Raw genomic sequence first — 20,670 nt, 5'->3', positions numbered from 1 at the left:
AACTAGTGAGAAAAGTGAGCAATTGACTCACTCGAGGGAAATTCTTACACACGAGCCGTAGGCGAGTGAGGAATGGTTTCTCGAGTGAGGCAATTGTACTTTGAACTCGAGTTGCACATTATACTTTTCCTACAGTTACCATAAAACAAATAAATTGGTGAAGGAACATAACGTATTTTTACACAGAAGTGAACTTTTAATATAACATTTAATGTGAAGTGACAAATACAACAGTACAACAGCTGACCAGCTGATTTACAGCCAGTGCTGCCAACGTATTTCGCGCGCATACGACGTTGCCTGCATGTTACGCGCTCACTATTTCGTGCCTTCTCGTTGCAAATCTGGAGTGAGACAAAGTAATTAGAGTGAGACAATGTTAACATTGTCTCACTGATGAGCGAATTGGCCACTTTGCTTTCTCAAATCAGTGAGAGAACATGTACATTGTTAGGTAACTGTAGGAAAAATATTTATCTCTATCAAAGTCACAAATACTTGGTGTTAAAAAATGCTTTCACAAAGATACCTACCATTTTCATTGGTTTATTTCCACGTAAACATTTTCATTCATGACACAAACACATTGTTATAAGTTACTCGTAAACGCCATAACAGTCTACACAATGAAGTACGTGACAATATACAGTGTGCTATACATTGCGCAGTCCGACGTAGTTACAATTTATGACCACAGGTCGCAGCACGCAAGACTAGTTGATCGTTTGGCCACAAGATGCCAGCACGGTGGCAAGTTCTAAACACTTCTCGCAAATGCTGACACACTAAACATTGCCGTAATGAGGTCATTGTCGATTGGATAGCATCCAGGCCATACCACCCTGTCAGAACTTACATGTTAATAAGTAATAGAGGAAATGTTTTATACCGAGAGTAACTGTTATTCCTGACGTGATGTTTTTAATTTTGCAGTCTTTGAGTACGCAGTGAGATTTTAAATATGTTGTAAAATATGGATAAATATTAATGAATTATGAACACTCCCTACCAGTATTTTTTATGCTAGAAAATATTAAGCAATTTAACTGACAGTTATGTGATCAGCTCAGTAAATTAAATCTTACATACGTAACGAAATTAACAAAAATTAAGTAAATAGTAAAACTAAGCACTGACTCGACTTTTGAAAATACTAAGTAAACTTGTGATGTTAAAAAACTATTAGCAGATACTTAGGGAGTATTACAATTATCAAAATACTATAATATTTAGTAACAAGAACAAGTAGCAGAACACACTACCTACAGTTATGAAAAATTTCCACAAAAACTCTTGGGGCAACAAAATTTTTCTTTAACATTTAACACACAATGCACTAAAAACACATTAATTTTTTAATGGTAGGCAAATGGTGTGTGTATGTGTAAAAACTATATACCGTAAATGGCTTTTACAATTTATAATTAATTTTAAATGTCTAGATTCAACGCACATTAAACTAAGATGAAAACTGTCACGCTTTCGATCGGAGCCGTAAGCCGCTATCCCGATCGTTTATTGATAAATTAATATGATAAAATTAATTTTATTAAGTGTTTAAAGTCTCAGCAATAGACTTATTCACTTTTTCACTGATTAGGATTTATGTATATTTATTATTAATTTTTGTATGCACACAATGGATAAACTATTTGGTTTTCTCTAACATTCCAAATGTATGTCAAGTACTTTAATACGTTGCTGAAAAATAGTCTACGCTTGTAAAACCAAATGAACTAAAAGATACACCAAAATATCATAGAGTGTAAGAATTTAAATACTTCCTTACGATGTAAACCGCATTACATAACGGCTCTGGCCAGTCTCCAAATATTACGTTTGGGTTAACAGGTTAATAGTTTATCAATTTAATTGAGACCTTTAATTTTACGACTTTTACTTTACTTAAACTTGTGATAGTTTGTAATTTACTTTTACTCAAACACACGTTACAAACAACAAATAAGGCAAACTTATAAATTTTGTTAATGTTAAACAATCTTCTTTAGCGTTTTGCAAGTAAAATGGTAATGAACAAATGAACATTAGGCCTTCTTTCATTGGGGACACTTTGAATCCTCATAACATGTACCTAATTTTACATGACTTTTCTTTCCCAAGAGAACATTTTAATCAGGAAGCAAATTTAAAATTTCTCGTGTCCTCTCAATATAATACGATGGAATTACGGTGCTGCAACGATTTTATACCCATCTGAGAAATTTAGATTTATTTTATAACGCTTTACGCAAGTCTTAATGGAGTTACATTATAACTCATTCATGGAAACATACGTCCTTAATTAACTAAATTATTTCATTGGCAAAATTAAACAGTTATAGACTTGTTTGTTAAGTATTCTTCATATCCTAATGTTTGTTACCTAGAAGTGATAAATAAAAAAAAAAAATATGATTTTTATTAGTTAAATTTACATATTTCATTCCCATTGTGTTATACATAAAATTTCTGACACGAAATACTTCAAAACGACCAGGCCTAAATGATGACGCAACAGGATAGAGGGCAACCCCATTTTAAATTGCTCAATTAATCAATTACACTTTTCAAGTCTTGTTTTATTGCAACCTGTCATTAATGCGACGAGTTGTATAACCAGACTGGTTACGTAACCAAACCACTTCTTTATCTTTTGCACCGGAATGATCCAGCGGTTATTACAATAAAACGATCAGCCGGCATAATGAGGGTGTTAAGCTCTTACGTGAGTGGAATGCGATCGATAGGTCGAATACAACCGATTGGTCGAAGGTCGCGTCCCTTGGCAACAATTGGCGTCAACAATGGAAATGTCCAACAATGAAACCGCAATCAGCTGTTAGCGTTAGGTTAGTTGAACACAGAGGTTATGTAACACGTTACACGTTACGTAACTCACATCGACAGAGGATTCTCTTCGCTAACTCGAACACATGAGATTGAGGCATCTTGGACACTCGCGGATGGAAGTACAGTCGCGCACTGGGCGGAACTAGCTTGACATTCGCTAGGTCTGCCAAGACGATATTGCCCGCTGCAATCCCTCTAGTGGGATAGTTTTGACTTGTACCTTGAGCTATGTTAGCTCGAAAGGTGCTACTAGGAAGATATCTTTGAAGTTCGTAAATGTTTATGAGCTTCGAAATAGACATAACCTTACCCTTCACAGTTTGTAAGATACAATTTGGTTTAGACCTTTCACAAACAAATGCGGTTCAACAAGAATCAACTGTGCATATTTAAGAGGGTATTCTAACACTAAGTTATTTTTACAACAATACTGTATACTTTTGAAAAATTAAAAACATCATGAAATATGTTACAATCAGGCCCAATCGGAAACATGACTACAGTTGTAACATATTTAGGGTATTGCGATTTTCAATTAATATAAAAAAATATGAATGTACTTTTCCCTACCTATTAAATTAATAGGCAAGCATGTTTCCTTAAAAACCTTTTTTCTCAGCTCGTGTGCATCGCAGAGAGAATCAATGCATCCTGTTCCTGTTAGAAAGATATTTTCCTGTAGATGTGCAGAACTAGGCTAAAAAATAAACAGAAATTAATTCAAAATTAAAAAAAAATAACATGGGACTTGTGCGTTGCCATACTGGTGACGAAATAACAATGAATTATAAACAGAAAATCAAAACGAATGGAATTAATTCCAATCACGTGTTTTATCTGTGGGGTGAATATAGAGAAGTATGTACATAAGATATTTTTGGGCGAGTTTTCGACCACTGGACGACCTCTAGTTCCTTTTAAAGCACATTCACGACAAACAGCTGCTTTCTTGCTCAAAGAGTCATTTTCTATCCCCGCAATTCCCTGTTTTCCCCGCGGGTGGCTGACCTGGCGTCTCGGCCCTTGTCCAAGAGTCCCGACGCCACGTCACACTCCTAGACTGTCCGACGCCTCCCCCCTCCCCTCCATCCTTATCTCACGTCTGTGTGTGTGAGAGACTACCGAAATATTCTAAGAACATTTCAGTGTCCTTACGTAACTTAATTCCACTATTTATATATATATATATATATTTTTTGTTTGTTTAAAAGTTAGCTGTTACTACTAAAGACGTATATAATCATTTTTGTGTGGTCTTGAATCACTTTAACGTGGAGATAAAAATCATCCTAATTCCATCAGGTGGATCTTAAACCTAATAAAATGGTTATGGCGATCGGGTCAAAATCCGTTACGTGCCCACAATTCTATTTTCTCCAATAATTAGTTACACCTCTATGACATAGTGAAATATTTTATTAATTTTTCCCCTCAGAATTATACTATATTGAATAAGTTTTAATAGGTATATTTATTTTATTTGAAACCAACAGCCGTCCAATGTTGAGAGGGCATTAGCAAGTAGACATATCTGAAGACTTTGTACCAACAAGATCAAAACGACCACCTTGTTCGTTCAAATAGTTGATAGGGTGCCTCACCTATTCTGTATCATTCATTTACCTATACAACCTTGATTGTAGGCTTACGGTGCCAATCAATCAATATTTTGAAGATAAACCATTATTAAAGGTCTAGTTTCGATCTTGTTCTCTAATCTATGAAACCTTTACGTATGATCGATGAGCTAACAGTTCAATCTGTCTTAAGTAGCAGATGATAGCAAATATACGTAACAATTGGTTAAACACAGATGTTTTACCAGTATATACGACACTAGCTGTACCCGCGGGCTTTGTCCCGTTTTACTTCATAAGTGAGCTCGTTCGCATGGCTCTATCACGTCCTGGTTGAAGTTCGTTCGCTACGCTCACTCACCTTTAGGTTGCAAATTAGCTGTTGTCATAAATTAAAAAAAATAGTGCTGCACCCTGTTGGTAATCCTTGTAACTTTAATGCTATTGCACATCATAGAACAGAACCAACTTGTTTAATTGAAACAGCTGTTAAGATTCATTAATTCGATTTAAATATGAGTACTCATACGGTTAACATGGGAAACTCCAGAGCCACTGGAGCGGAGCCCGAGAGTCCGATCAGAATAAAAACAACTTAGTTTTCCTATTTAATGCCTATAGAATCAGTGTACCAAATTTCAGCCTCCTAGGTAAATGGGAAGTGGGAGAATTAGTGTTGAGTGAGTGAGTGAGTGAGTGAGTGAGTGAGTGAGTGAGTGAGCCAGTCAGTGAGGGCTTTGCCTTTTATATATATACTAGCTGTACCCGCGGGCTTTGCCCCGTTTAACTTCATATGTGAGCTCGTTCGCATGGCTCAATCACGTCCTGGTTGAAGTTCGTTCGCTACGCTCACTCACCTTTAGGTTGGAGCTCGTTCGCTGCGCTCACACGTCCTGGTTGAAGTTCGTTCGCTACGCTAACTCACCTTTACGGTAGGAGCTCGTTCGCTGAGCTCACTTGCCTTCAGGTTAGCTCGTTCGCTACGCTAACTCGCCTCCGGATTGAAGTTCGTTCGCTACGCTTACTCACTTTTGGTTTAAAATTAGCTGTTGTAAAATATTTAAAAAAAATAATAGTGCTGCACTCTGTTGGTAATCCTTGTAACTTTAATGCTATTTAACATCATAGAACAGAACCAACTTGTTTAATTGAAACAGCTGTTAAGATTCATTAATTCCATTTAAATATAAGTACTCATTAGGTTAACATGGGAAATTCCAGAGCCACTGGGGTGGAGCCCGATTGTCCGATTAGAATAAAAACTACTTAGTTTTCCTATTTAATGCCTAAAGAATCAGTGTACCAAATTTCAGCCTTCTAGGTAAGTGGGAAGTGGGAGAATTAGTGATGAGTGAGTCAGTCAGTCAGTCAGTGAGGGCTTTGCCTTTTATATATATAGATAGATCCATTCTGGTGTGAGAGTACTTCGAATACAAAATACCCCCGCCGCAGCAAACCTGCAGACTAAGCGAATTTCCATTTGCATGATTGGATTTACACTAAAACGTCACCTTAAAAATATCACATTTATTCCCTATTTAAATATAATTAGTTTAAGGAGTAGGTTTGCTGCAACAGGGAGGGTAAAAAAGTTTTTTATTTTGTAAAATTTTAATAGCTTAGTAAGAAATAAATATGTTCATAAACAAGCAAACTACAACAGTTTAACATGGTAATTTTAAATTTAAATATTTTGGAATTATCTCCGTAACCATTAGGCGCACAATAACGCTTCAATATACTAGATAATTTTTTTTTAAGCTCTACAAAATGGTTTAGAAATAATTTTCAAAATGTTTTTATTTTTTGGGTCAAAAACTGGTGGCATACACTTCAAATAATGGTTCTCATTTAGTAATTTACAATCACAATATTAGAGCAGATGCTGTGTATCACCACGCAGTGCCGGGGCGTTCCTGTACACGTTGTAGCAGTTGAGGCAGGCATGATGACGTTGCATGACGCCATATCACGTGCCGACACGCTACGCACGCCATAGTTCACCGATTCTTGGAAACTCACATTGCTACTATATCAGGAAATTAAATTCTCGACCCTAGACGTTATGACCCGCAAAACACTGTGTACGTGGAAGCATAAAAGTAATTAGGATGAAAACATTTTAATTTGGCAATGAGTCGGTAAAAGTTGAAATAAGGAGTGTAATCTTCTTGGGACGGTTCCAACCCGATGCTGTAGGCTGGAAGGTCGGATCCCTGTGGTGCGTTATACATTGTAATGGTTTTGGTGTGATGGTTTTCCGCATCCTACTGTATATGGTATTGCAGTTAACAAACCTTAAAACATTGTATTGTCTTGAATAATTATATTTGGACGAAAAGCTATTTTAATTGTTGGTAAGAAATACAATTGCTTATCAGTTTCTGACCAATTGCAAACTTATAAAACCCAAAGTATGTTCAACTTCTTCATTACACTCTTGGCTTGAATCACTCAGATGAAGCAGCGCAACTTGGGTTGGAGTTAGATTTAGCTTTGTCAAGACAGGGCCCAAGTTTCTGCAATTCGTTGATGTTTCTTTACATTTAAGACAATCGAAATTTGGTCATCGATAAAAGGAAAAAACTGTTACTGCATAGATCAATCATTCCCTCCTTGTTGAATAATCCATAAGGATCACGTGAAGGCAAGAAGCTACGTTTTTGTCTAGTTCTAGTATTGTGTGTGAAGAGCACGTTTTGTGACTGATCATTCCTATGCTATTTAACTCACCTTAAAGCTGTTTTAACTGTTTTATTTTTGGTCATTATGGCCGAAGAATGGATCAAACACACATCAAAACGAGTTTTAGATTTGATAAAGAACATGGAATCATTGTACAGGGATAAAACGAACTCATAAGTAGGCAGCCTTGATATGCTTAGCTGATTCACATTGTTGAATTGTTAGTATTCACTTATTATCATAAGATGGGGCGATGTAAAAACCATGAATAAATAGTAGTTTACGCAACTACGACACGAGTAGAAAATTATAGTCACGAGTAGAAAACTTCTACGAGTGTCGTAAAGACTATTAACGCGAGTTGCGTACACACTACTTTACCTACGACCGTTTTTTAATTACTATCAATCTGGATTTAATTACTAACAATTACTACTGATAACTTTTAAGAGAGGTTATGTTTTCGTGTATTTTCATTGCCACTGAAAGTGTAATAATAATCAGCTGATTTCCTGTAATTACGTGTTTGTTAAACTTCGTTAAATATTACATTGCTAGCAGCATTCTTACCATAAATAATATTGTATCAGGTACAATTCGGCAAATATCGGGTAATCTGCCTTGCTTTAACTTCCACCAACTTAATTAAGAATACGCGAGTATCAACATGAACAAGTCGGATCAACAATTATATTGGTCAACTGATCAGCTGATCAGCTGATTAGTTGACGTTCGAAGCATTACAATTTTAATTCTTTTCTCTCAATACTTGAACCTCATTGGTCCGTTACCTGTGTTGATATGAGAAAAACTATGCTGATATGAAATGAAACTATGTTGATATGAAAGTAAACAGCTGTTAAGTGAAACTTTTCAATTCTAAGAACTGAACTGAAATGGCTACTTTAAAAAACGGTCGTAGGTAAACAAATGATTAAAACGATTAAATCATTACAATGTATAACACCCCCTACGTGAGTATGCCAAATCGGAGTGAGAATTAAGTGAATTGAATAGTGTAGCTTTGTTACTGACTAAGATCAGCTGATTCATCAGTCAGGATCATTTTTAAAAGCCCAATGATCAGGAACAGCTGGGTCCAGTTTCCAACCATCAGCTTCTGACTTTTCTCAACATCGAACCTACGACCTTTTGATTGTTAGGTGAGCACTGTAACACTATAACAATTAACGAAGTGGTCTACACTAGGTAATCAAGTAGAGGAAACAGGGCTGCCAAATTATGAGATTTTTATCCCTAAACAATGATTCTCAGTACATTTAATTAGGGTTATGTGGGTTAACCTGTATCGAGTGGGCATTAATTGCGCCAACTGACCTAAAGGTAGTCGGGTATTCCTGAATTGCGCCAACTACTCCAGGGAGCCACCCGATTAGTTCATTAACTGGGCCGCAAGTGGCGGCTTCTTTGACTGTATAATTGAGTAGGTTAGGTTAGGTTAATTTATGTTAGGGTTAGGTTAGGTTAGGTTAGGGCATGTAAGAATAGGTTAGGAGGACACGTATACAAGGTTGTTGCTTCTACTGGCAACTCACGCCTATACGGCTTGGCCTTAGCGCAACTAAGGGCATTTTTGGGGACCCTTAAAGGGCTTGGCGCAATTAATGCACGACCCCTGTATCATGTACACAGTTAAAGACTACCTGAGATCATATGTTTATTCTTCACTGCACTGTAATGCAATCTATCGGTGAAAACGGAGGCAAGTCATGTGATGTGAGTTATCGCAAGTAAACAAACACTCCAGATTTCCTAAATGTGTTGAAGGTTGTGTTTATCGACATTGAACGAACAACTTTCCTTATCAGCTGTGATAAGGTCAAACAACAAAGGGGCGTCCGTTTGAATGATGCTCTGTGTGCTTCATCAGTTCATCAGTTGCCGCGCATGCCTGATGATACGATTTTCAGTATACAAATCTCATAATTTGGCAGCACTGCATTTATATTTTGTTTTGTAACGAATACTGTATAGATTATTAGTTGCAGAAAGATTTAACCATTGACTTATGTTTTATCTATGATATAACTCCATGTTGAAAAAATCATTAATAGAATTATTCACCAGTATAAAATGATACAAAGTTGACTCTAACGTTTCTTAAATGTGTATTTTAAATAATTCTATCGTAATGGACTTACTTTGAATAGAGATCTAATTTAAATTATGCAAAAATGTTAAATAAAGAGCTTTATGAATCTTGGGATAAATGTTTGGACAGACTTTTAACCATTGGTCGATTTCAACACAGTACTGGAGTACTGCAAGGCACTTCACTTTGACGTATTGCACCCTTTTTTTAAAAAACTCGTTTGGTGTGTGTTATGTCCGGCAACTCTTGGGTGCGCTGGTGTCAACCGATGTCCCTCTCTTCGGAATAATGTATCGTGATAATTCAAAGAAGATTTTTTAGTCCACTACTTTTTGGTTATAACATAAGAGAACACTCATCATTTTCTTGATAAGTGAATGAATTAAATCTGTATTCCATAAAATAAATTGCCAAAATGTACAAAGCATATTCTATTTTAGACTATACATAATTTGCCTCCAGGATTGATTTGCTGACAGAAAGGGAGGTTACTAACCTGTCGTCAATCAGTCCTATATTTGTCGTAAATTACTATGGTTTCGGGTTTCGGGGTGAAAATCCCCATTTTCAAAACAGTTGGCAATTGACGACAAATATAGGATTGACGACAGGTTAACCTTATTTGATGTCAAAACATATCTAAGTACAAGTCGTCCTATTTGGTTGTAATATTTAAAAATATATCTATAAGTATAAAAGAGGATGTTTGTATATATATAATATGTGTGTTTGGCAGTGATAAACTCAGACACCGCTGAACCGATTGCCACGAAACTTGGTACATACGTGTAGAATTTCATAGAATAGGTTTATACACCATCAATTTCGTGATCAGTCCAATCGGCTCCGCCCCAGTGGCTCTGGAGTTTCCCATGTTAACCTTATGAGAAATGGAATTAATGAATCTTAACAGCTGTTTCAATTAAACAAGTTGGTTCTGTTCTATGATGTTCAATAGCATTAAAGTTACAAGGATTACCAACAGGGTGCAGCACTATTATTTCTTTTACATTTATGACAACAGCTAATTTGCAACCAAAAGGTGAGTGAGCATAGCGAACGAACTTCAACCTGGAGGCGAGTTAGCGTAGTGAACGAGTTAATCTGAAGGCAAGTGAGCGTAGCGAACGAGCTAACCTGAAGGCAAGTGAGCGCAGCGAACGAGCTCCAACCTAAAGGTGAGTGAGCGTAGCGAACGAGCTCCAACCTAAAGGTGAGTGAGTGTAGCGAACGTACTTCAACCAGGACGTGATTGAGCCGAATAGAAAGACCAAAATTATTGTCTACCCACTAGCATTACTATAAGAGCAATAATAAAGAATCGGTTATCCTTTGTACTATATGTGTTTCATTAGTTGTCGTACGTATTTTAATTTAGTTATAAGCACTTCATATACAAAAAGACAATTAAACGTTACGGTACTTAAATTATAAATAGTCAAAGGCAAGACAACGTCTGCCGGGTTCAGCTAGTAATATATATATTACAATTGCTAGATAATGAAGTGGTTGGAAAACAAACTATAGGCCACATACATTGAGAAGAAAATAACTGGATTTTGTCATAAGATGGTCCATATACATGGTAACAAACTGTAAAAGGTATTGTGTTGAAATTGTGATAACGTCGTTTAATTTCATTATTTCAGTTATGATAGCGTAAATACCTAATAAAAACACCTTAGTTTGTTTATGAAAAACCATATTACCAAAAATACCTTTATACAGATGCATACCTCCTATATATAAGTGTATATTAACTTAGTAAAAATTGTTTGGCCAAATAAACGTTGAAGATTAGTAAATTTCCAATTTTGTCAAAAAAGAATCAAACTGAATATATTCCGCACTTAAAAGTAATGTAGGCCTGCTAGTAAATTTCGGGTGGATATAAATTTATTTTTCATTCATCCATTCACACATATCATTCGGTTTATGCATCTATGGTTCTGCAAACATAACTTCTTTAGATATGATTTTAAGAAGCCAAAAAAAAGCTATCAGAAAGATGTTGAAACTGCAAAAAGATGAATCTGTTGTAGAACACTTTAAAGGCCTAAAAATTTTTACAGTTTATGGACAGTACATTTATAATTCAATCATCTACGTAAAATCCAATCCTGAAAAAGTTACTTTAAACAATCAAACACACTCTTACAATACAAGAAGTGGGAATAAAATCCAGACTGATTAACATTGATTACATTTTTTTGAAAAGAAAACAACCTATAATGGATCCAAATTTTTGAAATACATACCAAGTTATATTAAAATTAACAACAATTTAAATTCATTCAAACGTGCATTAAAAAGTTTCTTAACTGAAAGGGCTATTTACTCACTAGATAATTTTTATAGAGGTGCTGGTTAGTTAGTTTAATTTAATTTAGTCCATTTAGTGCTGATGTTTAAAACCATTGTCTGTGACTTATCTTCTGTTCGATATTTTAAGAATTTGTACTATTAATTTTATTTTATTAAATTTTTAATTTTAGGGCCTATGTTACAAATATTTTTAATGTAATATAGGCTATTCATTGACACTATTCAATGTACCAAGAATGTACAGATAACGAATAAAGATATTTTGATTTGATTTGATTTGAAATTACGCCAACTGACCTAAGTCGGGTAGTCGAGTATTCCTGAATTGCGCCAACTACTCCAGGGAGCCACCCTATACGTTAATTAACTGCCCCAAGTGCCGGCCCACTTTGACGGTATAATTGAGTAGGTTAGGTTAGGTTAGATTAGGCTAGGTTAATTTAGGTTAGGTTAGGATGACACATAAACAAGGACCTTCCTTCTACCAGCAAGTTGCTAAAGCAACTTATAATGCTGAGCAACTCACCCCTCTGGGCTTGGTGCAACTACATTTTTTGAGTCCATTTGAGGGCTTGGCGCAGTTAAGGAACTCTTTGGCGCAATTAATGCACGACCTAAATTTCATCAACCTTTAATTGTAGCGAAACCCACATTTTCGTAGAAGAATTTTGCGACAATCATATCGCATTCTATAACAAACACGTTTCCATAATAAAGTTTACTGAAGTTGGATGTAAATGAGGCAAACCCATGATAAGACGGGTTTATGAGATGCCGATCAAGAGCTGCCCTTACGTCATTTGTTTTGCCGCAATGACTAATACCAACGTGTCAATGTCAGATGGTGTGTGTACTTAATTCGACTCGTTCGCCGTCAAACTTGAACTATGTCAAAACGTGTTTTAAGCTTTTCTCTTTAGCTATTTTCCTCCTTTCAATCGACCACAAAAAAAGCAAAGAATGGAAAATCCGTTGATTTTTCCTCTAACTCATCATCAGAATCGCTAACTATCACAACTAGCATATTGGGACCTTTTCCGTTAATTTACTACTAGTTGTTAGAGCAATAGATTATTAGCAATAGGAGAGGTAGTGAATTAAACTTTGGTTAGGTTACGTTAGTATAGAGTTAGAAAAGCCTAACCTAACTACATTCCACTAGTGTTAGTGAATTAACGGAAAATGTACGCAAATTGTGTTATACTGTAGTAATTTTTGGGAAGATCAGATTTTTGTCAATTTCCTCACATCTGCCATCTTGAGTAATCACTTCACAACTAGCTAACAACATAGAAGTAGCTGTTTTCGAATTTCTTACGTAGGACTTCTTATTATTACCATAAATAGTACACAATGCGTTTGAAAGGTATTGGTTGTTGCGGGTTTCTCAATTGTTAGGAGAGCTGAATATACTCGTATTACAAATAGAAAACTTGGTTGGTTTTCCTCCTACCCAACCCATCTTCTTCTATCTATATAAATAAAATTAGAGTTTTGTCTGTACATTGCTCAGAATTATATATTTTTAGGTTATTTCTACGTTTTATACATTAAAGAAGCAGAAACAAGTCTTATCTCTATTTCTGTCTGTCTGTCTGTCTGTCTGTTTTCTGTCTGTCTTTCTGTCTGTCTTTCTGTCTGTCTGTAACACTCAGATGGCATTTTACGCAATCTTCTCCATGAAAACGAGAGTACATATCAAGATCCAAGTCATTTTAATCTATTCACTGGATTGACGAGAGTGTCTTTAGCCATTAAAATATGGCCTCACTACTTTGTAAATAAAATTAAGGACGTTCAAAAATGCAGTTTTGAGCGATTTTTGTAAAATTTTCGTTCAATTTTTATCACATAATCATGATAAAGTTCATTTTTTTCTAGCTGTCACTGATATGTTTACAAATGTTGTTTACAAATACCGCAACCATTTCCGATCACGTTTTGAAAGCAAATCCCAACCAAGTGAGATTAAAAATGTTTTTCTTACATGACGATTAATCGCAAGTGCAATATTATAGTGTAACCGTAAATGAAATTAAATTACTAGGCATAATCCAGGTCAGGAACCAGAAATTCTTTGTGTATAAAATTGTTCTTGAGTTTTGATAACCAGAAAAAAGACCTTCAATCAGTGTTGTATAGGGCTGGGACACTTAATGATCGTCGCCAATAGCTTACAAAGAAGGTTTCCACTCATTGACGGCGCTTCAATGGCGATTGTGTAAAGTGTAAAAACAAAAATCACAATTGCAGTGGGTGATTGTAACAGAGTTTTACGGATAATGCTAAACTCGCTTTTCCAATGTGTCACTTTCTGTTTCTACTTACCGTGTGATGAAATCGCTGGACCATACAGCCAATAGGCCCATAGCCCATCTTTTGGGTACATACGCTTACCTATTTATTCATAACAACCTTTTCGACGACAATCCTTAATACCTGTACTTTTCCATAGAATACATGGCCTACCTACTTAAGAAATAAATTTACAAAAGTCCAAAACCCAACATTGTGTGATTTTTGTCACATTCAACTGACTACTATAAAAGATCCCCGTGCGTAGAACGGGCACACAGCTAGTAAATAATAAATACCACCAATTGCAAACTGTGTTTTAGAAGAAACCGTTTTGGGTTTCTTTTGTGTATCACCAGCACAAAAACAGTTTAAATTTGTATTTTTTTAAAGAGGCTGTTGGCGCTTTTCACCATTATTTGTTTTCTTTAGGACGGAGATGTACTGTAAGGAACGCTGGAAATCGTTGTATTACCAATTCAGTACCGTTAAAGTTAATTTTCAAATTGTTTGTAGTGAATATACCACACCAAACTACCAAGGCGCGTACTTTATTTTTTTACTTTAGTATGTATATCCCTGGGGAGCGAGCTGGTCTAGTGGTTAGAGCGCGGGACTTCGGTCCAAGAGGTCCCGGGTTCAATTCCCGCCAAATCACCATTGGATTTTATCCATGTGATAATACCTCAACCCCTAGGTGTAGTAGTCTAAAGTAATGTGAAAAACAATCCCAGGCTCGTGCCTAGCGTCCTAGGACAAAAAAGTATGTACTGTATATCCCTAGCACTAAATCCACGAAGTTTATTTATCAGGAATACCAATTTAGCTACATAAGCATTTGGTAAATTTTAAATTGTTACCTTAAATAATTTGTAAAGTTGAGTTTAAACGTATTTCTTTGCAATCGTAAGTAAAACTATCTACCTATGTAAAATAAAATAATATAATCATATAACTCAAACTATTAAATGGCATGTTTGTTTTAGAGGATGGTTTATTAAATGATTAAATCAACCACTTCTCAATTAGTTGAGACACAAATCAAACAACGAGAAGCGAATGCGACGATTCGTTTGCTCTTGTTATATAATCGTTAGTCTTGCAACGTTCCTATACACGCTGCTGCTACTTCAAGTAGGATTAACATAACAATTACATTAGGCTACTTCAAAGTTGTTCGCCAACAGAAAATTGATCCAAGTAGAGATTAACGTAAAACATTAAATTACATTTTTTTTCTTTTTAAACTTTGTTAGCCAATTCTAAATTGATAAATTTGTTTGTTTACATAAATATCAAGTTATTGAATGTTCGAATCGAAATGTTTACGAAGAACAGGTAAAACTATGGAGGATGAAATTACCTCACAACAAATTTATAAAAGCTATCTGGGTATGAAATACACCAATCGATGCAAACCTGTACACTTTTAGTTGTAAAGTTTGTTCTAACCTATTTAACAACGAAAGTAGTTTACACTTGTAGTCACGGCCAATATAAATTAGTGGATACAGCATTACATTACTGATATTTGCTGCAACGAGAAACTTCAAACAAAACTCATGTGTGCAAAGGCACAATAATTACATTCTGTGAATTAGGTTGATTTAGATAATTTGTGTTGAAAAGGTCTATGGGGATGTTTCACGAACCAATCATGCCCAACAATGAAAAGAGGGGGTTGGGAGTTTCGTACATCACTTTTTATCCCTCCTGATTTAAAAATATATTTTTCATAAGCCAGAGTTTACTTAAGAGTGCAGGTTGCTGTGACCAACTGTGTATACATAGTCTAACTCACTATAAAATCTACTAGATATAGCTTAAATATCTAGATATAGTTAGACCACGGTGGTCTATTGTCTGTGGACTATATACATCGATGGCTGCGACGGGACATTTTTACACGCAATGCAGGCTTTGAATGGGTCATAATTTAACCTGTGTTCTTCTATTATTCCACAAACCCGAAATAGTTTACACTCAGCGACTCAGCTACAAAACAAGAATTAAAAACAAATTGCTTGCTCTCTGTAATATCAAGCGGAGAAAATAATAAGAAAAGTCGTTCGTTACCAGAGAAGCCCTCCAGTGAGTTAGGTAAGGGTAGCCTACATAGTGTTACACAATTTATAATTTATAACGTATTAAAACACAAACATTGATTATGTCAAGTAATGTACAGTGAAATGAATTTCAGTTGTACATTTTTCCTGGTAGTCTGACCTTTATTCTCAACCTCAACACTCCTATGAAAGTTACATACAACCTACAACGGTACATTTAAAATTTCATTCCTACTACTTGTTAAAATAACTGGAAACTAGGTAGTTTAACATCGTATCTCAATCACCCAATAATTGGCAAATCGATCAAGAAAAAAAGATTTATATTATTATTTGTACTAAAGTAGCACACCAATTTCCAGAGCTAGGTATATTTACGTAACTAATTTACAGTTAAAACCCCAGTACCTAGTTTTAAGAGTCGTAAACCTTAATTAAACAATTAATTAGGCTACCGATTAGAATTTTCCTCAACAAATCTTTATCAGAAAGAGGACTGTACAGCTAACAAAAACGTGAAAATATGTCAAATAAGTATAACATCCCTACCGTAAAGACTGTACATCCCACACATTCGACCTCGCAAGGGGCCAAGTGTGCATGAAGGGTACACCTAGAGGGCGCAAGCAGGTCAGTTAACAGATATGATGGGGGTACAAACTACATCACTTATTATCAGTTTACATACACTACAAGGTGGTGCAATGGCGGAGGAATACTCACGGTGGCAGAGAGGCTAAGAACTATATTCGTCCATGATGCTTGCCGGTAACCTCGTGTTGGAGTGAGGGAGGCGTCGTGACGTCATACAATCAATGTACCCCCCTACAACCCTGCGCCCCCTAGACCACTCCCTACACTGCAGCTATTACATTACACACTTTCGACCTAGTCGATAATTAAATATAGGTGCAACTTGGGTTTTTTATACATTTGTGGAGGAGTAAAACTTTATTTTAATTAAGTACCAACCCCTATTGGTTCATTGCCAAACTAGGTGGTAGTCGATATATGTGGTCTCTTCAATTTGTCAGTGTTGTTATTGAAAAACGAAATTTTTTACTAAAGAGTAGTGAGAAAAGTCACTATTTATTTACCTACAGTTCGTGTGTTGAATATCTGTTCCGTTCATTCAGAAAAAAAATTCCGATTAACAAACAGTAAAAACTGTATACATCATTGGGGGTGTTGTAGTGCAACCTTGACATTACTTATATAAAAAACGTGACCGTAAATGAAACACTTTGTAACTGACGTAAGATTTTACAATTGGAAGACAGTTCTACTTGCAGTATCCAAAGGCAGTTAATTAATTTTCCGAAATTGCATACATAGTATCATAGAAAAATACTATGAATCTAAGAATTGAACATAGACTGTCAGCTGTGCTGCGGTTACCATAGGTTCTGGCGCACACCGCTGGGGCGCTGTTAGTTACTAGTACGCGCTACCATCATAGATAAATCACTATGCTACCATTCTATTTGTCTATGACGCTACGTAACTACACGGCGCTCCCAGCGGAGTGCGCCAGAACCTATCATATCATGGTAACCGCAGCACGGCTGACAGTCTATATTTACAGTAATTCTTTTGTGCCGTTTTCCTTTACGACTCATATGATCAAAACAAACACTAAGTCATTTTGTTTCAGCTAGTCTTAGGGATGACGCAGTGCGGATGGTATAATACTTTTGCAGGGTTATATTTTATAGTATGTTTATCATATGTTACTGGTATATGGGGTGATTATACGTTTATAGTGCCTAATCTCTGCAGTAAATGCGATTAAAATGTTAAGCCATTGTTAGACTTAACTGCTTTGCTAGATAGCCCTGTTTTGCTACTTGCTACAAAAGTGTTTTTCTTTTATAAAATTAAAATAAAGTATAACTGAAATTATTTACTTTGTCTTTTATTTTGGCAATCCTCAAATTATATTGTTTTTTCATCCATAAGTTTATACTCCCCATAAACTGAAAACAATGTTTCCTACTTTTCGATTTATCTTATTTGATTTGTTTAGTGGCTTTTGGGTATAACGCTTTTTTGAACAGAACTAAACGTAGTTTGAAAATTTTGAAAGAAATATCATTTGCATCAGTTAAAACCCTTTGTATATTATATCTGGAGTTAGAATGTTTCATCCATATGAATTACGCACTGTGATGTAAAAACTTATCTAATGATCCATTACAATTTTTTTATTTTTTTATTTGCCAATAATAAATGTTAGCAATGGTTATTTTGACCACTTAACTCAAAAATAATAACTTAAATTTCCCCCGAGTAATTGCACAGCCCTAGTTTGTTGTTTTCCTGATTAAAATTATTGTAATCATCGAGTGAAACAAAAAATGTCTGGGCGTGTAACCTGGAGCCGCAAGGTCACCAAAGCTTATCTCACTGATAAGGAGCAGTGATAAGATGACGACCTTGTGGTCACGTGATTGACCGGTTGAAGTTGATATTTACGTATTTTCATAACACGAAAGATCGATTTAACAAGACAAAATTTAATCAGAAACTAGCCCACCTAGTAATTCTACAAACAAGTCAACTTTAGTTTATGTAATTAGAGACCGTATAATTTTCTATTTACAAATTTCTGTTAACGAAGAAAGAGTTTTGCTCTCTTGATTTTCAGTGGTTTTATAGGAAAAAATTAGCAAATCAAATAAAATAAAAGTCAGATGTCACTCGCTCAATTGGACACTTGGTATATACAATATTTATAACTAGACCTACAGTTGAATGAAACTTTACTGTTATGCTGGCATTACAATTGTCTTCTTAAAAAATCAATTGAATAACCTAGAATTAATCCATCAATAGTATTTTTAATTTTAAGGGAACATACGTACATTAACTTTAATATTTAATATAACCGCAAACTTTTTAGCTGAATATTTTAATTGACCAAGACTAAGTCTGCTGAATGATTGATACTCCTAAGAACAATAAATTAGGTATTTGATTTAATTTAATTATTAAAGTTCAGCGGTATCAGGTTTAGAGGAAGAATCGTTTATCCCTCTCAATTTTCGACGGTTTTCATTTAGGCTAAATAAAACAAAATACCCCCGCCGCAGCAAACCTGCCGACTAAGCGAATTTCCATTTGTCTGAATTGATTTTCAGTTAAATATATTTTAATAACATTAGGTTTAACGAGTACCTAGGTTTGCTGCTACAAGGAAACTAATAAAGTGTGTTTTTGAGTAAAATATTGATAGCTTAGTACAAAATAAATAAATTTGCCAAGTTTGATCAAAATATATCCATAAACAAGCAAACTACAACTTTTGACAATATTCTCCATAAGAATAACATGGGAATTTTAAATTTACATTTTTTTTTAATTTTCTCCGTTACTAATAATTGAACAAAAATACTTTTATATACTAAATTATTTGTTTTTTTAAGCTCTTTAAAAAGGTGTAAAGAGAAATCAGGAAATTTTGTGTTTTGAGGGTCAAAAGTGAGAAAAACCAATTTTTACCCCATAAAACCCCCCGTAAAGCCCTGTTCCCATGGTCCGATCGTGCTGGTTCGCGAACTCATTCAAGTTTATCCCGCTTTACACCTTTAAACCAAATTTCATCAAAATCGGACAAAAATTACTCAAGTTATCGCGTTCACGGACGTATATATATATATATATATATATAAGTCTATATATATATATATATATATATATACATATATAAAAATTTGAACGAATGGTGTTTTTGGCCTCTGGGGACATCAAAATGAAAAAGTAAATCGGTCCCGGGTCTAGGTCTTACCGTGCCACCTACGGTAATAGCTACTTCCCTATAGGGAAATTCGCTAAAACACACTAACAGTTGTTACTTACAGTTGTACTTACTGTTTGTTGTAAGTTACAAGTTACTACTATAACTACTACAACTATTACCATTGACTATCGATAGAACACTTTATCTAAAAGTCAATGGCCGCACATATCATAGAATGGCGAATTAAGTTATTACAATTACTCTGTAGACAGAATTGGATTGTACCTATCTGCAATGTAAAATTTTTTAAGTGAAATTGTGAAGTCTTCGATGTACAACGAAGTTCAATGAAAAAGAATTAAGAAGGAGTATCAACGCTAAAAATCTCTATAGTATATTGATATAATTGCAATATTAACGTTGTTAAAGCATAGCAGTACAAATCAACTGCTCTTGATATTAGGTTAAATTTAGTATTATTTTCGTTAATCTAACTATCCCTGTTTTGAGGTAGGATTATTGATTGTTGACTTTATGCTCGGAATGACACAATGTCACACTGGAGACAAGGCTTGTCTTTTCATAGACAGCGATGACGTCACCGGAATACGTAAGGCTTCCCTAGATTGTTTAGTTGACATCCTCACCCACCACTGACACGCTGAACAGTGAACACAGCTGTCTATTCATGCTAGAACCTTGTCGAAGCTTCTGTCCCTGGGTACCTACATTCAAATCTTGCCAAACACAAACGACTTTTCACTATGTGATAATTCAGAATTTTTTTGGCTCAGAACTCTCCTACGCCCAAGATGCACTCATCTAAAAGTAGAAAAGAGTAGGCCAGGCATTTAAAAAATGTTTGGCCAATAATTAACTTGAATAAAAGAGGCCATACGGTGGTTAAATTTTTCCCCGAAAAATGTTGAAAAGTATGCAATTATGAGTTGGATTACATAATCAATTACTGTAATATGCCTATGCATTAGCATTAAAAATATTATGTTAAAAAATACTCCC

At 35.2% G+C, this 20,670-nt stretch overlaps 1 protein-coding gene across 4 annotated transcripts in view; it reads right to left on the bottom strand.

The window, feature by feature from the left end:
• LOC128988819 (sialin-like) overlaps positions 1-16,688 on the bottom strand; it is a 76,212-nt gene extending 59,524 nt beyond the window's left edge. Inside the window, exon 1 of one of the 4 annotated variants that reach the window (XM_054410490.1) lies at positions 16,635-16,688. Coding sequence is in view for 1 of the 4 variants with exons in the window: in XM_054410487.1 (XP_054266462.1) it covers positions 2,900-2,948 (49 nt within the window). In the remaining 3 variants the exon portion in view is untranslated. Of the gene's footprint in view, positions 1-2,899; positions 3,004-16,634 lie in introns of those variants that run through there. The other 3 variants (XM_054410489.1, XM_054410487.1, XM_054410488.1) reach the window with 3 other exon arrangements.
• Positions 16,689-20,670: the final 3,982 nt, after the last annotated feature.

Source organism: Macrosteles quadrilineatus, unplaced genomic scaffold (genome assembly GCF_028750875.1).
Source record: "Macrosteles quadrilineatus isolate MER2022 unplaced genomic scaffold, UCM_ALF_1.0 Scaffold_3__2_contigs__length_128488019, whole genome shotgun sequence".
Lineage (NCBI taxonomy): Eukaryota > Metazoa > Arthropoda > Insecta > Hemiptera > Cicadellidae > Macrosteles > Macrosteles quadrilineatus.
This window is presented reverse-complemented; position numbering and strand designations above follow the sequence as displayed.